Source organism: Salmo salar, chromosome 06 (assembly GCF_965601325.2).
Source record: "Salmo salar chromosome 06, fSalSal1, whole genome shotgun sequence".
Taxonomy (NCBI): Eukaryota; Metazoa; Chordata; class Actinopteri; order Salmoniformes; family Salmonidae; genus Salmo; species Salmo salar.
In genome coordinates, this window is record NC_138296.1 from 58,003,352 (window position 1) to 58,022,078 (window position 18,727).

Genomic DNA, 18,727 nt, shown 5'->3' on the forward strand with positions numbered 1-18,727 from the left:
AGGCTATGATCCGTTATTGATGTCACCTGTTAAATCCACTTCAATCAGTGTAGATGAAGAGGAGGAGACAGGTTAAAAAATATTTTTTAAGCCTTGAGACAATTGAGACATGGATTGTGTATGTGTGCCATTGGGTAAGACAAAAGATTTGTGACTTTGAACGGGGTATGGTAGTAGGTGCCAGGCGCACCAGGTAGTGTGTGTGTCAAGAACTGCAACACTGCTGGGTTTCCTGTGTGTATCAAGAATGGTCCACCATCCAAAGGACATCCAACTAACTTCACACAACTTTGGGAATCATTGGAGTCTACATGGGCCAGCATCCCTGCGGAATGCTTTCAACACCTTGTAGATCAAATCAAAGTTTATTTGTCACGTGCGCCGGATACAACAGGTGTAGTAGACCTTACTGTGAAATGCTTACTTAGAGTCCATACCCTGATGAATTGAGGCTGTTCTGAGGGCAAAAGAAGGAGTGTGGGAACTAAATATTAGCATGGTGTTCCTAATGTTTTGTGTATGTCTGTTTGAAGTGTACACAAATAGATTATACAAGTGGTAAGGCATTTCTAACACATAAATGTTTCTTAAAAAGACTAGAAGAGAAGTAGTCAATTTCTCCTCAACCAGGAAACACTATCATGCATGTTGTTGACGTTAGTTCTATGTGTGCAGTTAAGGGAAAAGCGTGCTGCCTTGTTTTGATTTTTTTTTTTTTGCTGTACCTGACCATATTACCGGATAGTAATCAGGATGGGACAAGACCAGAATTTTGTTTTATAACAGACATTTTCACAACAACTTTCCCAACATGACTTGACCATGATAACTCATCATCCAGTGTTACTCCTAGGAATCCAGCTACAACTTGTTCAATGGTCACACCCTTTATGTACAACTCCAGTTGAGGTTTAGGTCTTAGAGAATGCTTTGAACCACATACAATGCTTTTGGTTTAGATGTATTTAAGACCAGTTTATTATTAATTACCCATTCTGACACTGGCTGTAACTCCTTGCTAAGAGTGTCAGTGAGCTCACTGGCTGTAGGTACTGATGTGTAGAGTGTGCAATCAGCAGGACACACAGACATTTTAGCTTGTAAGACAAGTGGCAAATTATTTGTAGCGTCCCGCACTGTACATATCTGATGTTAGAGAAGCTTCTATGGAAGAATACTCCCTGAGTTATATTGGATAAGTAACTCTCCAACCATGTGATGTAAAGCCATAAGTGAGTTTTTTTCAATAGCAAATTATGATCAATAACATTGAAGGCCGCACTGAAATCTAACAACACAGCTCCAACTATTATCTAATTATTAATTTCTTTGTGCAGTACAAGTTGTGATACTCCCTATTTGCATACTGAAAGTCAATAGTTAATTTGTTCTTTAATAAATTAGCATTGTATTTGTTCAAACACAACTCTCTCCATCTGTTTACTAATAACTGTCAGAACCAGCAAAGGGTGCTTTACTAAACTCAGCAAAAAAAGAAACGTCCGTTTTCAGGACCCTGTCTTTCAAAGATAATTCGTAAAAATCCAAATAACTTCACAGATCTTCATTGTAAAGGGTTTAAACACTGTTTCCCATGCTTGATCAATGAACCATAAACAATTAACGAACATGCACCTGTGGAACGGTCGTTAAGACACTAACAGCTTACAGTCATTAGGCAATTAAGGTCACAGTTATGAAAACTTTGGACACTAAAGAGGCCTTTCTACTGACTCTGAAAAACATCAAAAGAAAGATGCCTAGGGTCCCTGCTCATCCGCATGAACGTGCCTTAGGCATGCTGCAAGGAGGCATGAGGACTGCAGATGTGGCCATGGTAATAAATTGCAATGTCCGTACTGTCAGACGCCTAAGACAGCGCTACAGTGAGACAGGATGGACAGCTGATCGTCCTCACAGTGGCAGACCACGTGTAACAACACCTGCACAGGATCGGTACATCCGGACACCACATCTGCGGGGCAGGTACAGGATGGCAACAACTGCCCAAGTTACACCAGGAACGCACAATCCCTCCATCAGTGCTCAGACTGTCCGCAATAGGCTGAGAGAGGCTGGAATGAGGGCTTGTAGGCCTGTTGTAAGGCAGGTCCTCACCAGACATCATTTGTACCCTGTTTCAGTAAAAATGAAATCAGACCTTGTTGAGTGTCTGATAATCTACCATTGACATTGGAGTGGTTAAAACTTGCTAATAACGGTCCTCTGAGTATATCAAAAAAGGTTTGGTATACCTCCACTGGTATGCCATCCAGCCATGAAGTTTTCCAGGACTTAAAGGCTTTATTTACATCAAGAACTTCCTCCTCTGTAATATCGCCTTCAAATTAGTATTTCTGTATGGTTGTTAATTTTTTCTTAACTTCTTTGGGATAGGGGGCGGTATTTTGATGTCCGGATGAAAAGTGTTTCCAAAGTAAACTGCCTGCTACTAATTAATCTAAGTTAATCTAACTGCACTGTTCGTTTTACAGTAGCTATTACAGCGAAAACATGCCATGCGATTGTTTGAGGACGACGCCCCACATCAAAATATTTTTCCACTGGCACAGGTTTCATAAATTCACAAATAGCGATTAAATATTCACTTAATTTTTGAAAATCTTCCTCTGATTTGTCATCCAAAGGGTCCCAGCTATAACATGTAGTGTCGTTTTGTTAGATAAAATCCTTCTTTATATCCCAAAACGTCCATTTAGTTGGCGCCATTGATGTGAGTAATCCACTCGTTCAACATGCAGAGAAAGGAATCCGAAAATCTACCCCTAAACTTTGTTTCAACAAGTCAAAATATGTTTCTATTTACTCCACAGATACCCTAAAATGTAATCAAACTATAATATTTCTTACAGAAAGAAGTATGTTCAATAGGAAACCGATTTTAGCAGGTGTGTCCTTTCTTCATGGCGCGAGCAGACACGAATTTCCAAGACTGTTTCCCTGTACTAAAACTGATATTTCTTCTTTATTTCTGAAGTTACAAACCTGAAACCTTGAACATAGTCTGCTGACACCCCATGGAAGCCATAGGAATTGCATCCAGGGAGCTAATTTCCAGTATGCCCTTATACTTTCCATTATAATAGCATGGTCTCTCAAAAAAAACAATTCTGGTTGTTTTTTCTTTGAATTTTCTCCTACCATATCTATTGTGTTATATTCTCCGACATTATTTTAACATTTCTACAAATTTCAAAGTGTTTTCTTTCCAATGGTACCAATTATATGCATATCCTGGCTTCAGGGCCTGAGCAACAGGCAGTTTACTTTGGGCACATCCTTCAGGCGGAAATTATTAATATCAGTAATTTTTATGATTTTTTATTTGAATTGTGCGCCCTCCAGTTTCACCGGAAGTTGTCCCTCTAGCCCTAAGAAGTTTTAATAGAAAAAAAATCCATACATTTAGCTTCGGTTAGAGGAGACGGGGGAGACTGAAATTAAAACATGCTTTAAGTTCTTTGCTTCCTCTTTCAAAATATAATTTGGTGAATCATGGATGACTCCGTCAAGTTTTAATTCATTTTGGTAGCATTCCTATGTTGAAGATTAAAAAATAATTGAGTGTATTTTTCCACATATTCCACTTGCTTTATTATTATAATATATTACACTTGATCTTTGTTGAATAAGGTCCACCATTTATTTTTGTTTTTCCTCTGACTTATTCTGAGCCTCTATGGTACAGTTTTTATTGCTATTTTTCTGTTCTGTTAGACCTTCTGTTTCCTTTGTTAGTATGGACTCCTTTGACCTAAATTGCTTTTGTTTTAGAGCTGAGTACTGAATTGCATGGCCTCTAAAGGCATATTTAAAAGAGTTCCATACAATACGCGGATTTCCTAAACCTATGATATGTTAGAACAATTCAGTTATATATTCCTCTGTCTTAGTTAAAACAAGTTATCATCCATTAGGCTTTGATTAGATTTCCAAAATCCTCGCCCACGTGGAAATTCAGTAAGAGTAATGTATATGCCAATTATCTGTCGGTCCGACCTCAATACAGGATTAGGATTGAATCCTACTACACCGGCTCTGACACTCGTCTGATGAGGCAGGGCTTGAAAACTATTTCAGACCACAAAGGAAAACCCAGCCACGAGCTGCCCAATGACGTTAGCCTACCAGACGAGCTAAATGCCTTTTATGCTCGCTTCGAGGCAAACAACACTGAAGCATGCATGACACCAGCTGTTCTGGACAACTGTGTGATAACACTCTCGGTAGCGGATATGAGCAAGAGCTTTAAACAGGTCAACATTCACAAAGCCACGGGGCCAGATGGATGACCAGGACGTGTACTCAAAGCATTCACGGACCAACTGGCAAGTGTCTTCACTGACATTTTCAACATCTCCCTGACCGACTCTGTAATAACTATATGTTTCAAGCAGACCACCATAGTCCCCGGCCCAAGAAAGCGAAGGTAACCTGCCTAAATGATTACCGCCACGTAGCACTCATGTTGGTATCCATGACGTGCTTTGAAAGGCTGGTCATGGCTCACAACAGCATCAACCCAGATACCCTAGACCCACTCCAATTTGCATAATGCACCAACAGATCCACAGATGACGCAATCTCAATCGCACTCCACACTTTCCCACCTGGACAAATGGATGTGAGAATGCTGTTCTTTGACTACAGCTCAGTGTTCAAAACCATAGCGCCCACAATGCTCATCACTAAGCTAAGGACCCTGGGACTAAACACCTCCCTCTTCAACTGGATCCTGGACTTCCTGACGGGCCGCTCCCAGGTGGTAACAACAACAACACGTCTGCCATGCTGATCCTCAACACTGGGGCTCCTCAGGGGTGCGTGCTTAGTCCCCTCCTGTACTCCCTGTTCACCCACGACTGTGTGACCAAACACGACTCCAACACTGTCATTAAGTTTGCTGACAACACAACAGTGGTAGGCCTGATCACCGACAACAATGAGACAGTCTACAGGGAAGATGTCAGTGACCTGGCAGTGTGGTGCCAGGACGACAACCTCTCCCTCAATGTGAGCAAGACAAAGGAGTTAGTAGTGGAGTGGGTCGAGAGTTTCAAGTTCATTGGTGTCCACATCACCAGCAAACTATCATGGTCAAAACACACCAAGGCAGTTGTGAAGAGGGTACGACAACACCTTTTCCCCCTCAGGAGACTGTCATAAGACTGTTCCTCCTCACAATATCTGACCAGACCTCGGCCCACATTCCTCGCTCCTCCTTAACTCACGGCTGTCCTACCATATCAGTGACTGAAACCAGACCGTTGCCCTTCTCCTCTCCATAGGATACATGAGATTTAACCATAACATGTTCTGACAGAATGTAAACTTTCTGCACTCCCCTTTCTCACTCAGTAGATTTGCATACACCCTGTTCTAATACGGTAACATGAATAGAGATATTTTTATAAGTTGGAAGTTAGTACCCAACATAAGCAAATGCATTTATTCTCAAATGTAGCTCATACATTCATTCTTTGTAACAATTAGATCTTTCATTGCTTTATACAAGTAGTAGCTAGCTCATCTTGATCATGTTGTTACTTCTCCCGTTCTAGAAGCAGTCAGTCACAAGGCAAAAATACAGATTGAGACCCTCAATCAAACTGAGGACAGAGAAATGTGCATGCACCAGACAGGTCAAGTCTTCTTGCATCCATGGGTTTGAGATGTAAGTTACACTCTAAAAATTGCTGGTTTGGGTCAATAGTTGGGTCAATAGTTGGGTTGTTTTCTGTAAAAACAACAAGGTTGGGTTGTTGGTGCTGGGTTATTAAGGTTCTGCTAAATGACGTAAATGTAATGTAAATGGTTACGGCAGTGTCAATTTTAGTATGTAAATCTTGGTGGGGCAACCAATTTAACCAATTTTTTTAGATGCATGCCAGCAAAGCCACGACACAACACTAAACAATACAAACCCCTAAGCTCTACACTCAACAGGGTATTAAAAAATTCACTGACGACATGACTGTAACTCTAGTGGCTGGTAATCTCGATTCCAGCCTGTGGGTATCTGGGAATTTGCCCACATTCAAAAAGGAACATAAAGTGTACTGGGTTCAGAAGTAAACAAACACATGACACAGATTGAGCTGCCAACACAACAGAAAGAAGCTAACCTTGTTGATCAACTTGACTCTTTTTTCATGCATTTAATGAACACCTCTTTGCATTGAAGTGATTTTAACACAACACAATACCAGACCACTTAACATAAGAAACAACTCACCACAATAAAACCTGACCCAGACGCAGCAAGAGTCTGACCAAGCACAGGAGGACTACAAGCCTAAACACTGTACTCTGGACTACTCACAGTTTCCATTGAACATAGTCAATATCACTTTATTGTAATATTTACAAATTCTATGACCGACACATTTCCTGAATTTTGGGATTCCTTGCTATTACTCCCAAGAGTTCCAGCTATTTGTTTTGTTGTTCAGCGATATCTGTCCCTCATCAAAAAACTAGGCCAGCTCCCGCTCAGGAGCAATCTGAGCTATGAAGGGGGAGAGGAAAAGTTGGCCCACCACACTGTGGATATCACGTGAAGCCTCCAGAAATATCCTAGACGGCTGGAGCAGAAGCCCAGGCTCAAAGCCCTCCACTGTCAGAGGAGCGGAGACGGCTTAGTGGGGGAAAGTGAGACTAACCAGAGAAGAAAAACACTTTTAAAACTGTTTTTGCCTTTGGAGAACGGTAAGAGCTTGGGTGTAAGGTAAGACAAATATTGGACTATGTTGTTCTTCCCTGTATTATACTTATGCTAAAAAAATATATATTCTACTGAGCCGTTTACTTTATTTTCATATTCTTATTTTTTATTATTACTTATTGCATTGACGAGAAGGAACCTGCAACCTGTAAAGGCTCCTGAGTGGTGCAATGGTCTAAGGCATTCCATCTCAGTGCTTGAGGTGTCTCTACAAACACCCTGGTTCGAATTCAGGCGGTATCACAACTGACCGTGATTAGGAGTCCCATAGGTCGGCACACAGCGTCGTCTGGGTTTGGCCAGTGTAGGCCGTCATTGTAAATAAGAATTTGCATGACATTCTTGTTAGGGGTGTGCCGACATGGCAATATTCATAAATTGACAGTTCATACTCGTGAGCGGAAAATATTTGTGAGCGTTTTTTTCATGACTAAGTAGATGTTGGGAAAATAACTCCCTGCACATTTTCACTGCAAAAAAGCTGCAGATTAGGAGCAGCACGTAGTGGGGTGTGTGTGTGTGTGTGTGTGTGTGTGTGTGCCTGTGTGTGTCCTCAACTTGCAGCAGGCAGACAAGTTTGCTGTTACTCAGTCAGAATACACATCAGCGTTTAATATTTTTTCCCTAACCTTTCCGTGCTTGCTAGATAGTATGCACATTGATAGCTTGACAGCAATAGTCCTCGACATGTGATTTATCATAGTAGCAATCTAAATGATCAGACCTGAAAACATGCGAGGAAAACTGATCAAGTGAAATTATGAAGCGAGTGGACAGGAGAAATACAGTTTAAATCTATCCAATCAACGCAGCAGAATTAACGTACAGCCTGCCCTTCTCTTTACAAACAGCCAGTTGAGTTATTTAGACCACATAGAACCTCGCACGTGACTGACTGACATTATAAAGACGTGCACCCACCTTTTTTTTCTATAATGGATAATTACAAAAAATACTTGATCATAATCATTCCCAGAAAATGCCCATATCTGACTACTCAGCCCATCCCCAATTATTGTGTACAAAGGGAGTTTGCCTTATTAATTGACAAGCCACTTGCACGTACTTTGGTCTTGCAGTTATATTCACCTACGTATTTATTTAGACAGTGAAGATAAAACGTTAAACTTGGCTCTATACTCCAGCATTTTGGATTTGAGATAAAAATGTTCAAATGTTGCGACAGTAGGGAATTAAACATTTTATTTGAGGGGATTTTAAAACACTATCTTTTTTACCATTTAGAAATTAAAGCACCCCCATTTGAAAGTGTCATAAGTATTTGGACAAATTCACTTATTGTAAATTAAAATTAGTCAAAAGTGTAGTAATTGGTCCCATATTCCTAGCATGCAAAGTGTCACGGATACGCTGCTACTGCTGCTCATTCCATTCACCAGCTCCAGAGGTCTACGTCTAGGCGTCACTGAACTGGATACATTACCACCAACCCCGGACTGTCTTGTCTTATTACGCACACCTGGTTCCCATTTCTCTTGATTAGTATGTGTATATACAGTTGAAGTCATACATTTACATACACCTTAGCCAAATGCATTTAAACTCAGTTTTTCACAATTCCTGACATTTAATCCCAGTAAAAATTCCCTGTTTTCGGTCAGTTAGGATCACCACTTTAATTTAAGAATGTCAGAATAATAGTAGAGAGTGATTTATCTCAGCTTTTATTTATTTCATCACATCCCAGTGGGTCAGAAGTTTACATACACTCAATTAGTATTTGGTAGCATTGCCTTTAAATTGTTTAACTTGGGTCAAAAGTTTCGGGTAGCCTTCCACAAGCTTCCCACAATAAGTTGGGTGAACAGAGCTGGTGTAACTGAGTCAGGTTTGTATCCCTCCTTGCTCCACACGCTTTTTCAGTTCTGCCCACAAATTTTCTATGGGATTGAGGTCAGGGCTTTGTGATGGCCAATCCAATACCTTGACTTTGTTGTCCTTAAGCCATTTTGCCACAACTTTGGAAGTATGCTTGGGGTCATTGTCCATTTGGAAGTCCCATTTGCGACCAAGCTTTAACTCCCTAACTGATGTCTTGAGATGTTTTATCAATATATCCACATCATTTTCCTCCCTCATGATGCCATATATTTTGTGAAGTGCACCAGTCCCTCCTGCAGCAAAGCACCCCCACAACATGATGTTGCCACCCCCGTGTTTCACGGTTGGGATGGTGATCTTCGGCTTGCAAACCTCCCCTTTTTCCACCAAACATAATGATGGTCATTATGACCAAACAGTTCCATTTTTGTTTCATCAGTCCAGAGGACATTTCTCCAAAAAGTACGATCTTTGTCCCCATGTGCAGTTGCACACCGTAGTCTGGCTTTTTTATGGCGGTTTTGGAGCCATGGCTTCTTCCTTGCTGAGCGGCCTTTCAGGTTATGTTGATATATAGGACTCGTTTTACTGTGGATATAGATTATTTTTTACCTGTTTCCTCCAGCATCTTCACAAGGTCCTTTGCTGTTGTTTTGGGATTGATTTGCACTTTTCGCACCAAAGTACGTTCATCCCAAGGAGACAGAACGCGTCTGATTCCTGAGCGGTATGACGGCTGCGTGGTCCCACGGTGTTTATACTTGCGGACTATTGTTTGTACAGATGAACATGGTACCTTCAGGCATTTGAAAATTGCTCCCAAGAATGAACCAGACTTGTGGAGGTCTACACATTTTTATCTGAGGTCTTGGCTGATTTCATTTGATTTTCCCATGATGTCAAGCAAAGAGGCACTGAGTTTGAAGGTAGACCTTGAAATACATCCACAGGTACACCTCCAATTGACTCAAATGATGTCAATTAGTCTATCAGAAGCTTCTAAAGCCATGACATCATTTTCTGGAATTTTCCAAGCTGTTGAAAGGCACAGTCAACTTAGTGTATGTAAACTTCTGACCCACTGGAATTGTGATACAATGAATTATAAGTGAAATAATCTGTCTGTAAACAATTGTTGGAAAAATTACTTGTGTCATGCATGAAGTAGATGTCCTAACCGACTTGCCAAAACTATAGTTTGTTAACATAGAAATTTGTGGAGTGGTTGGAAAAAGAGTTTTAATGACTCCAACCTAAGTGTATATAAACTTCTGACTTCAACTGTATGTACCCTCTGTTCCCCATTGTCCTTGTTGGTTATTGTTACCATGTCCGTTGGTATTGTGAGCACCTGTGCTGTTGTATCGGCTTCCATGCTACGTGTTGTTGTGCACTTGTTTTACGGTTCTCATCCCAAGTATTATTTAGAAGTTTACACCTCACTCTTTGTTTGGGTGGAGAAAATAAAAAACCCTATTACGTATTACTGGCTTGTCTCCTATCATTATACCACATGACACAAAGACTGCATCAAACTTGTGGATGCATTTGCAGTTTGTTTGGTTGTGTTTGGATTATGTTGTGCCCTATAGAAAGGAATGGTAAATAATGTATTGAGTCACTTTTATTGTAAATAAGAATATAATATATTTCAGAACACTTCTACATTAATGTGGATCCTACCATGACTACGGATAATCAGTAATAAATTGTGAATAATTATGAGTGAGTCAAAAGCTTGATGTAATCATTGCGTGCTAGGAATATAGGACCAAATGCTAATCTTTTGACTAAATTGAATACACTTAATGTCACACCCTGATCTCTTTCACCTGTCTTTGTGATTGTCTCCACCCCCCTCCAGGTGTCACCCATCTTCCCCTTCATCCCCTGTGTATTTATACCTGTGTTCTCTGTTTGTGTGTTGCCAGTTTGTATTGTTTGTTCAAGTCAACCAGCGTTTTTTTGTCTCAGCTCCTGCTTTTTCCAGTCTCTCTTTACTCGCTCTCCTGGTTTTGACCCTTGCCTGTCCTGACTCCGAGCCCGGCTGCCTGACCACTCTGCCTGCCCCTGAGCCTGCCTGCCGCCTGGCACTGTTGCCCCACCTCTGGTTTACTGACTCCTGCCTGCCTAGACCTGTCTATTGCCTGCCCCTTTTGGAATATTAAACTATTTTTAATTCGACGTGGTCTGAATCTGGGTCTTACCTTCATACCTGATAGTACGAACTGGCCATGACTGACCCAGCAGACCTGGACCAGGTGCACAACACCATCTCCTCCCAAGGAGCCTCCATAGGTAGGCACGAGCAATTGCTTCGTGGGCTGATGGAGGGGGTCCAAACGTTGGCTGAGCGCCATTACCGGGACATGCTGATAGAGCAATTCTGCGTGTCATCTGGGCCAGCCACGGTGGTAACGGCACCACCCCTCAACAACTCGGCAGTTAGCAGCGCCACCCCACCACCTTCCCAGGAGCCCCGGTTACCTCCTCCGGAACGTTTTAATGGAGAGCCGAGCACCTATCGGGCTTCATCCCTCCTCCTTCCCCTCGGATCGCTTCAAAATAGCCTACCTCATCACGCTGATGTGCTCTCACCTGGGCTACCGCCGTATGGGAACAGCAGCAGAACGGGCCATGTGCGCGAGCCTGGAGGGGTTCGTGGGAAAGGTGAGGAAGGTCTTTGATGCCCTGTTCTCCGGGAGAGAAGCTGCCTGGAAGCTAATCCAGCTCCGGCAGGACACCCGCACTGTGGCCGACTATGCGGTGGATTTCCGTACGTTGGCAGCGGAGAGTGCGTGGAACCAGAAGCACTGTTCAACATGTTCCTGCACGGCGTCTCGGAGGTGGTTAAGGACGAGCTTGCGGCTCGGGATGGTTGTATCCCCCATATATATCTATTGATTGCAAGCATGTTGTATAGTCAACTATATTTAAAAACTCAAAGTTTTAAATCTGGTTACATTTTGTGTATCAGTTCATAAACCATGTGCCATGGAATCGGTACATCATCATTCTCCTACCAGCTATTTTGCAACCTGTATGGCGAAGCTGTCCATTTTTTAGTCCTTAAATAAAACTTGTATTCTTTTTTTATTGATCACAATTCTTTAGCCAATTTTGGTGTTTAATGCAGGGCCAATAGACAAGTTCCTTACCCTCTCTCCTTTCCACATGCCTCCTCTATTTTTGCGGTAATGCTGCAATCAGACATTTCCATATATTTTTGTTAACTGCATGTGTTACATAACTCCACCAGTCCTATTTATGATATAATTTACAATGATGATACCGTGTTATTTTATTTTTTTATAATGTTTTTTTTCATCAATTAGTATATTTGAATTTAACCATTATATTTGTTGTAATATTTGTTGTGTCTTTTCTGGTGGATTAAACTGAAATTGCAACCAGATTTTTCCACAAATATACAGAATTTTGGCATCACAATACCAAAGTGTAAGGGGTCTCCAGTTTTTTAGGTCGGACTTGATCTTTATATTTACCTCTTGGGTCCTGTTTCAGTAATCATTAAATCAGACCTTCTTGCTGAGTATTTAAGATTTTTATAGGAGTGGTTAAAGCATGTTAATAACAGACCTTTGAGTACATTGAAAAATATTTGATATACCTTTGATATACCAGCTCTGGAGTTTTCCCGGATATGAAGGCTTTACTTGCATCTAGAAGTTTCTCCTCTGTATTAGGCCTTCACATGAGTATTTCTGTATACCTGTTAATTATACGCTATTAACAGAAAAAATTAACTTCAGTTAGTGGAGATGGAGGAGACTGAGATGAAAACATATAATTGAAGTACTTTGCCTTTCTCTTTCAAAATATAATTTGGTGAGTCATGGATGACTCCATTTGTAACTTGTTTCTGTAAAATGTTGGTAGCATTTCTATGTTGAAGATTAAAACATAATTACAGTTTCAACGGAAAGTATTCAGACCACTTGACTTTTTCCACATTTTGTTATGTTACAAAGTTATTCTAAAATTGATTAAATTGTTTCCTCATCAATCTACACACAATACCCCATAATGCCAAAGAAAAAACAGGTTTTTAGATTTTTTTTGTTAATTTATTAAAATAAAAAACAGAAATAATACATTCAGACCCTTTACTCAGCACGTTGTTGAAGCAAAATTAGCAGCGATTACAGCCTCAACTCTTCTTGGAATGATGCAACAAGCTTAGCACATCTGTATTTGCGGAGTTTCTCCCATTCTTCTCTGCATATCCTCTCAAGCTCTGTCAGGTTGGATGGGGAGCATTGCTGCACAGTTATTTTCAGGTCTCTCCAGAGAAGTTAAATCGGGTTCAAATCCGGGCTCTGGCTGGGCCACTCAAGGACATTCAGAGACTTGTCCCGAAGCCACTCCTGCATTGTCTTGGCTGTGTTCTTAGGGTCATTGTCCTGTTGGAAGGTGAAACTTCGTACTAGTCATACATTTCACAGTAAGGTCTACACCTGTTGTATTCGGCGCACGTGACAAATAAACTTTGATTTGATTTGAAGTCCTGAGCGCTCTGGAGCAGGTTTTTATTAAGCACTTCTCTGTATTTTGCTCCGATCACCTTTGCCTCAATCTTGACTAGTCTCCCAGTCCCTGCCACTGAAAAACATACCCACAACATGATGCTGCCACCACCATGCTTCACGGTAGGGATGATGCCAGGTTTCCTCCAGACGTGACGCTTGGCATTCAGGCCAAAATGTTCAATCTTGGTTTAATCAGACCAGAGAATCTTGTTCTCATGGTCTGAGAGTCTTTAGGTGCCTTTAGCCAAACTCAAACTCGCTGTCATGTGCCTTTTATTCCGGAGTGGCTTCCGTCTGGCCACTCTACCATTAAGGCTTGATTGGTGGAGTGCTGTAGAGATGGTTGTCCTTCTGGAAGGTTCTCCTATCTCCACAGAGGAACTCTAGAGCTCTGTCAGAGTGGCCATGGGGTTCTTGGTCACCTCCCTGACCAAGGCCCTTCTCCCCCGATTGCTCAGTTTGGCCGGGCGGCCAGCTCTAGGAAGAGCCTTGGTGGTTCCAAACTTCTTCCATTTAAGAATGTTAGAGACCACTGTGTTCTTGGGGACATTCAAGGCTGACAGAAATGTTTTGGTATTCTTCCCCAGAAAACCTTTGTTTTTGATTATCTGGCCAGTGTCTACAAATGCTCAGTTTTTTGCATTTGTGGCATGTAACCAATGCAAGTCAATATCCCTGATAATCCCATTTTTGCACGTCATGTCCAAATCATCTACACAATCAGAACCAATATGTATTTTTGTTATTTGGGTTAACTATTCCTTTAATCATGGTCTCTAGATGGACGATATTGTGGCACCCGCTAGGACCAGTCTTGGCCACCCCTGGTGTAGGTGCCAAGGAATGGGTCTCAAGATCCAACATGGTGGACATAATGCATAAAACATCATATGTAACTGTTATATTGTATGCTCTGTTTTCTTTCCAGATCCAACATGGCAGTTGAAAGCAAGTCCATGCCTGGCTCCACTATCGGCCCCACTCTGGGGTTTGATGACTACTCTCTCTACAGCAACCTGTCAGATGACGAGCTGATGCAGCTGGCTATCGAACGCAGCCTTAGTGATCCCCACAATGCCACTTCACTGGGTGAAGCCAGCAAGACCTCCACAGCTCTAGGCAGAAGAACAGTCCAGTTCAGGGCAAATCCACCCACAACTACACCGAACCCATCAAATCCACCTAGGGAGGACCCAAGCCATAGGCCGCCTACTGCCAACCCACCTGACGCGTATGTGCCAGCTGAAAAGACCCTTCATTGTTTTTCATGATCCACTTTGGGTTATATGAAGTTGTAGGCTACAGATAGTTACATGTAATTCAAATGTATTGGCATAATATGTGTATTTATTTTTAACCTGTTGGTGACCCCTTCCTGTTCTCATCCCGTTAACGGGATTGATTTTGACAACAGCCAGTGGAAAATCAGAGCGCCAAATTTAAAACAGCTAAAATCTCATAATTCCATTTTCTCAAACAATCAACTATTTTACACCATTTTAAAGATACACTTCTCGTTAATCTAACGACATTGTCTGATTTCAAAAAGGCTTTACGGCGAAAGCATAAAATTAGATTATGTTAGGACATAAACTTCTCAAGAAACACCACACAGCCATTTTCCAAGCAACTAGATGCATCACAAAAAGCCAAAACACAGCGAAATGAAGCACTAACCTTCATCAGATGACACTCCTAGGACATTATGTTACACAATACATGTATGTTTTGCTCGATAAAGCTCGTATTTATATCCAAAAACAGCATTTTACATTGGCGCGTAATGTTGAGAAATGTTTTCCCTCCAAACCTTCCAGTGAATCAGCACAATGAGCACACACAGTACGTAAATTCTCATCGTAAACATTGATCAATATAGAAGTGTTATGCACAGAATTATAGATACACTTCTCTTAAATGTAATCGCTTTGTCAGATTTCAAAAAAGGTTCACGGCGAAAGCACAATTTGCAATAATTTGAGTACAGCCCAGATGACACTAACAACTAGCAAACAGAAACCCGAGTCAATATAACTAAGAAATTACATTATAAATATTCACTTACCTTTGATTATCTTCATCAGAAGGCACTCCCAGGAATTCCCAGCTCCACAATAAATGTTCGATAAAGTTCATATTTATTTCCAAATAATCAATTTTGTTCGCGCGTTAGGTTCACTATCCAAATCCACTACGCGTGTGCTGACTTAGTCCAGACGAAAAGTCAAAAAAGTTATACTACAGTTTGTAGAAACATGTCAAACGATGTATAGAATCAATCTTTAGGTTGTTTTTATCATATACCTTGAATAAAATTCCAACCGGACCTATCCGTTCTCTTTAGGAGTGAATATGAACCCAAGTCATTGCGCGTGACTTGAGCCCAGGCCTTATAATGGGACACCAGTTTACCACAGCTGGTATTCCCTTCAAATTCACCATAGAATCTTCAAACACCGTTCTAAAGACTGCTGACATCTAGTGGAAGCTTTAGGAAGTGCAAAATGAACCCTAAGTCACTGTATACAGTCAAGGCAATCACTTAAAAGGACTACAAGCACCAGACTTCCCACTTCCTGCTTGACTTTTTCTCAGGTTTTTGCCTGCCATATGAGTTCTGTTATACTCACAGACACCATTCAAACAGTTTTAGAAACTTCAGAGTGTTTTCTATCCAGATCGACTAATAATATGCATATTCTAGTTTCTGGGACAGAGTAGTAACCTGTTTAAATTAGTACGTTTTTCATCCGGCCGTGAAAATACTGCCCCCTAGCCCTTAACCTTTATTTTATCAAGTCAGTTAAGAACACATTCTTATTTACAATGACGGCCTACCGGGGAACAGTGGGTTAACTGCCTTGTTGAGGGGCAGAATGACAGATTTCTACCTTGTCAGCTCAGGGATTCGATCCAGCAACCTTTTGGTTACTGGCCCAATGCTCTGACCACTAAGCTACCTGCTGCCCCGTAGCACTATAACTGTCCTTATTACGTACCTTATCTGTAGTTACAGTGTAGAAAAGAAAAGCTTCTCTGATTATTATATGGATCTCGTCAGTAATGTGTGTTTATGTATCACTACACAGACATCTCCTTCAAAGCAAATGTAGTATATGTTTCCAGAGTTATACAACCTTTGATGGGGTTTGGCCATTTGATTTCATATGTAGGTTGCAGACTTCATACAGTGGGGCAAAAAAGTATTTAGTCAGCCACCAATTGTGCAAGTTCTCCCACTTAAAAAGATGAGAGAAGCCTGTAATTTTCATCATAGGTACACTTCAACTATGACAGACAAAATGAGAAAAAAATCCAGAAAATCACTTTGTAGGATTTTTAATGAATTTATTTGCAAATTATGGTGGAAAATATGTATTTGGTCAATAACAAAAGTTTATCTCAATACTTTGTTATATACCCTTTGTTGGCAATGACACAGGTCAAACGTTTTCTGTAAGTCTTCACAAGGTTTTCACACACTGTTGCTGGTATTTTGGCCCATTCCTCCATGCAGATCTCCTCTAGAGCAGTGATGTTTAGGGGCTGTCGCTGGGCAACATGGACATTCAACTCCCTCCAAAGATTTTCTATGGGGTTGAGATCTGGAGACTGGCTAGGCCACTCCAGGACCTTGAAATGCTTCTTACGAAGCCACTCCTTCGTTGCCCGGGCGGTGTGTTTGGGATCATTGTCATGCTGAAAGACCCAGCCACGTTTCATCTTCAATGCCCTTGCTGATGGAAGGAGGTTTTCACTCAAAATCTCACGATACATGGCCCCATTCATTCTTTCCTTTACACGGATCAGTCGTCCTGGTCCCTTTGCAGAAAAACAGCCCCAAAGCATGATGTTTCCACCCCCATGCTTCACAGTAGGTATGGTGTTCTTTGGATGCAACTCAGCATTCTTTGTCCTCCAAACACGACAAGTTGAGTTTTTAACAAAAAGTTCTATTTTGATTTCATCTGACCATATGACATTCTCCCAATCCTCTTTTGGATCATCCAAATGCTCTCTAGCAAACTTCAGACGGGCCTGGACATATACTGGTTTAAGCAGGGGGACACGTCTGGCACTGCAGGATTTGAGTCCCTGGCGGCGTAGTGTGTTACTGATGGTAGGCTTTGTTACTTTGGTCCCAGCTCTCTGCAGGTCATTCACTAGGTCCCCCCGTGTGGTTCTGGGAGTTTTGCTCACCGTTCTTGTGATCATTTTGACCCCACGGGGTGAGATCTTGCGTGGAGCCCCAGATCGAGGGAGATTAACCGTGGTCTTATATGTCTTCCATTTCCTAATAATTGCTCCCACAGTTGATTTCTTCAAACCAAGCTGCTTACCTATTGCAGATTCAGTCTTCCCAGCCTGGTGCAGGTCTACAATTTTGTTTCTGGTGTCCTTTGACAGCTCTTTGGTCTTGGCCATAGTGGAGTTTGGAGTGTGACTGTTTGAGGTTGTGGACAGGTGTCTTTTATACTGATAACAAGTTCAAACAGGTGCCATTAATACAGGTAACGAGTGGAGGACAGAGGAGCCTCTTAAAGAAGAAGTTACAGGTCTGTGAGAGCCAGAAATCTTGCTTGTTTGTAGGTGACCAAATACTTATTTTCCACCATAATTTGCAAATAAATTCATTAAAAATCCTACAATGTGATTTTCTGGATTTTTTTTCTAATTTTGTCTGTCATAGTTGACGTGTACCTATGATGAAAATTACAGGCCTCTCTCAACTTTTTAAGTTGGAGAACTTGCACAATTGGTGGCTGACTAAATACTTTTTTGCCCCACTGTACGTATGCATGAGTGACGGTTTCCTCAAATAAATGACTTGACTTGTGCAGTGTTTGCTTAATGATCTTAATTTGATCACTCTTTTTTGGTGAGAATTCCTGCGCTGAAGGAAATGCAAATGAGCTTTGTGATTTACATAAATTCACTGAAAATCCACACTAACACAGTTATATTAACAATACTGCACTTTTCATGTCACCTAATTTTGGCCAGCTAATAGCCTAACCACAATCAACAACATTGTGGATTAAACATTGAAATCCTCTTGCTGCAGGATTATTTTGCTGCAACAATACCAGTCAAATTAAGATCCTTCATCTGTAGCTAACTTGACTAATAGTGACTCGATAGTTTTTCACAAAAACTTGGTGGTGCCAGGGTTTTAAAAAAAGATACCTTTTTAGTGCCCTGCAACTTTGCACGTTGGATATCAACTATGCACATGCATTAAGACTACCACTTAGAAATGCTTTTGGAGGAACACTTGAGCAGTGGATTGTGATAGTGGACAATTACTTTAGATGGCTGTACTGTATTCATTGATACAGAGCTTTCCATAGTACGCATGTTAGCAATGAAAGTTGATTAAGGATTCAAATATTTCACTTTGAAGAAACACAATATAGAATTAGATTAAGGTCCCACCATATTAGCTTCATTTATTTTATGTACCGTAAATTCCGGACTATAAGCCGCAACTTTTTTCCCAGGCTTTTAACCTCGCGGATTAAACAATGACGCGGCTAATATATGGATTTTTCCCGCTTTCAATTTTTTTTTTCTCAAAAAAAACACATTC

The 18,727-nt window shown here is 41.1% G+C and overlaps 1 protein-coding gene across 3 annotated transcripts in view; it reads left to right on the forward strand.

Annotated features, from left to right (window-relative positions):
* Positions 1 to 6,608: 6,608 nt before the first annotated feature.
* LOC106607652 (ankyrin repeat and SOCS box protein 2) overlaps positions 6,609 to 18,727 on the forward strand; it is a 29,722-nt gene continuing 17,603 nt past the window's right edge. For 2 of the 3 annotated variants that reach the window (XM_014204826.3, XM_014204828.3), the window contains exons 1-2: positions 6,609 to 6,748; positions 14,066 to 14,368. In XM_014204826.3, the coding sequence (XP_014060301.1) occupies positions 14,073 to 14,368 (296 nt within the window). In that variant the 5' untranslated portion in view covers positions 6,609 to 6,748; positions 14,066 to 14,072. The remainder of the gene's footprint in view (positions 6,749 to 14,065; positions 14,369 to 18,727) is intronic. The other variant, XM_014204827.3, reaches the window with a different exon arrangement.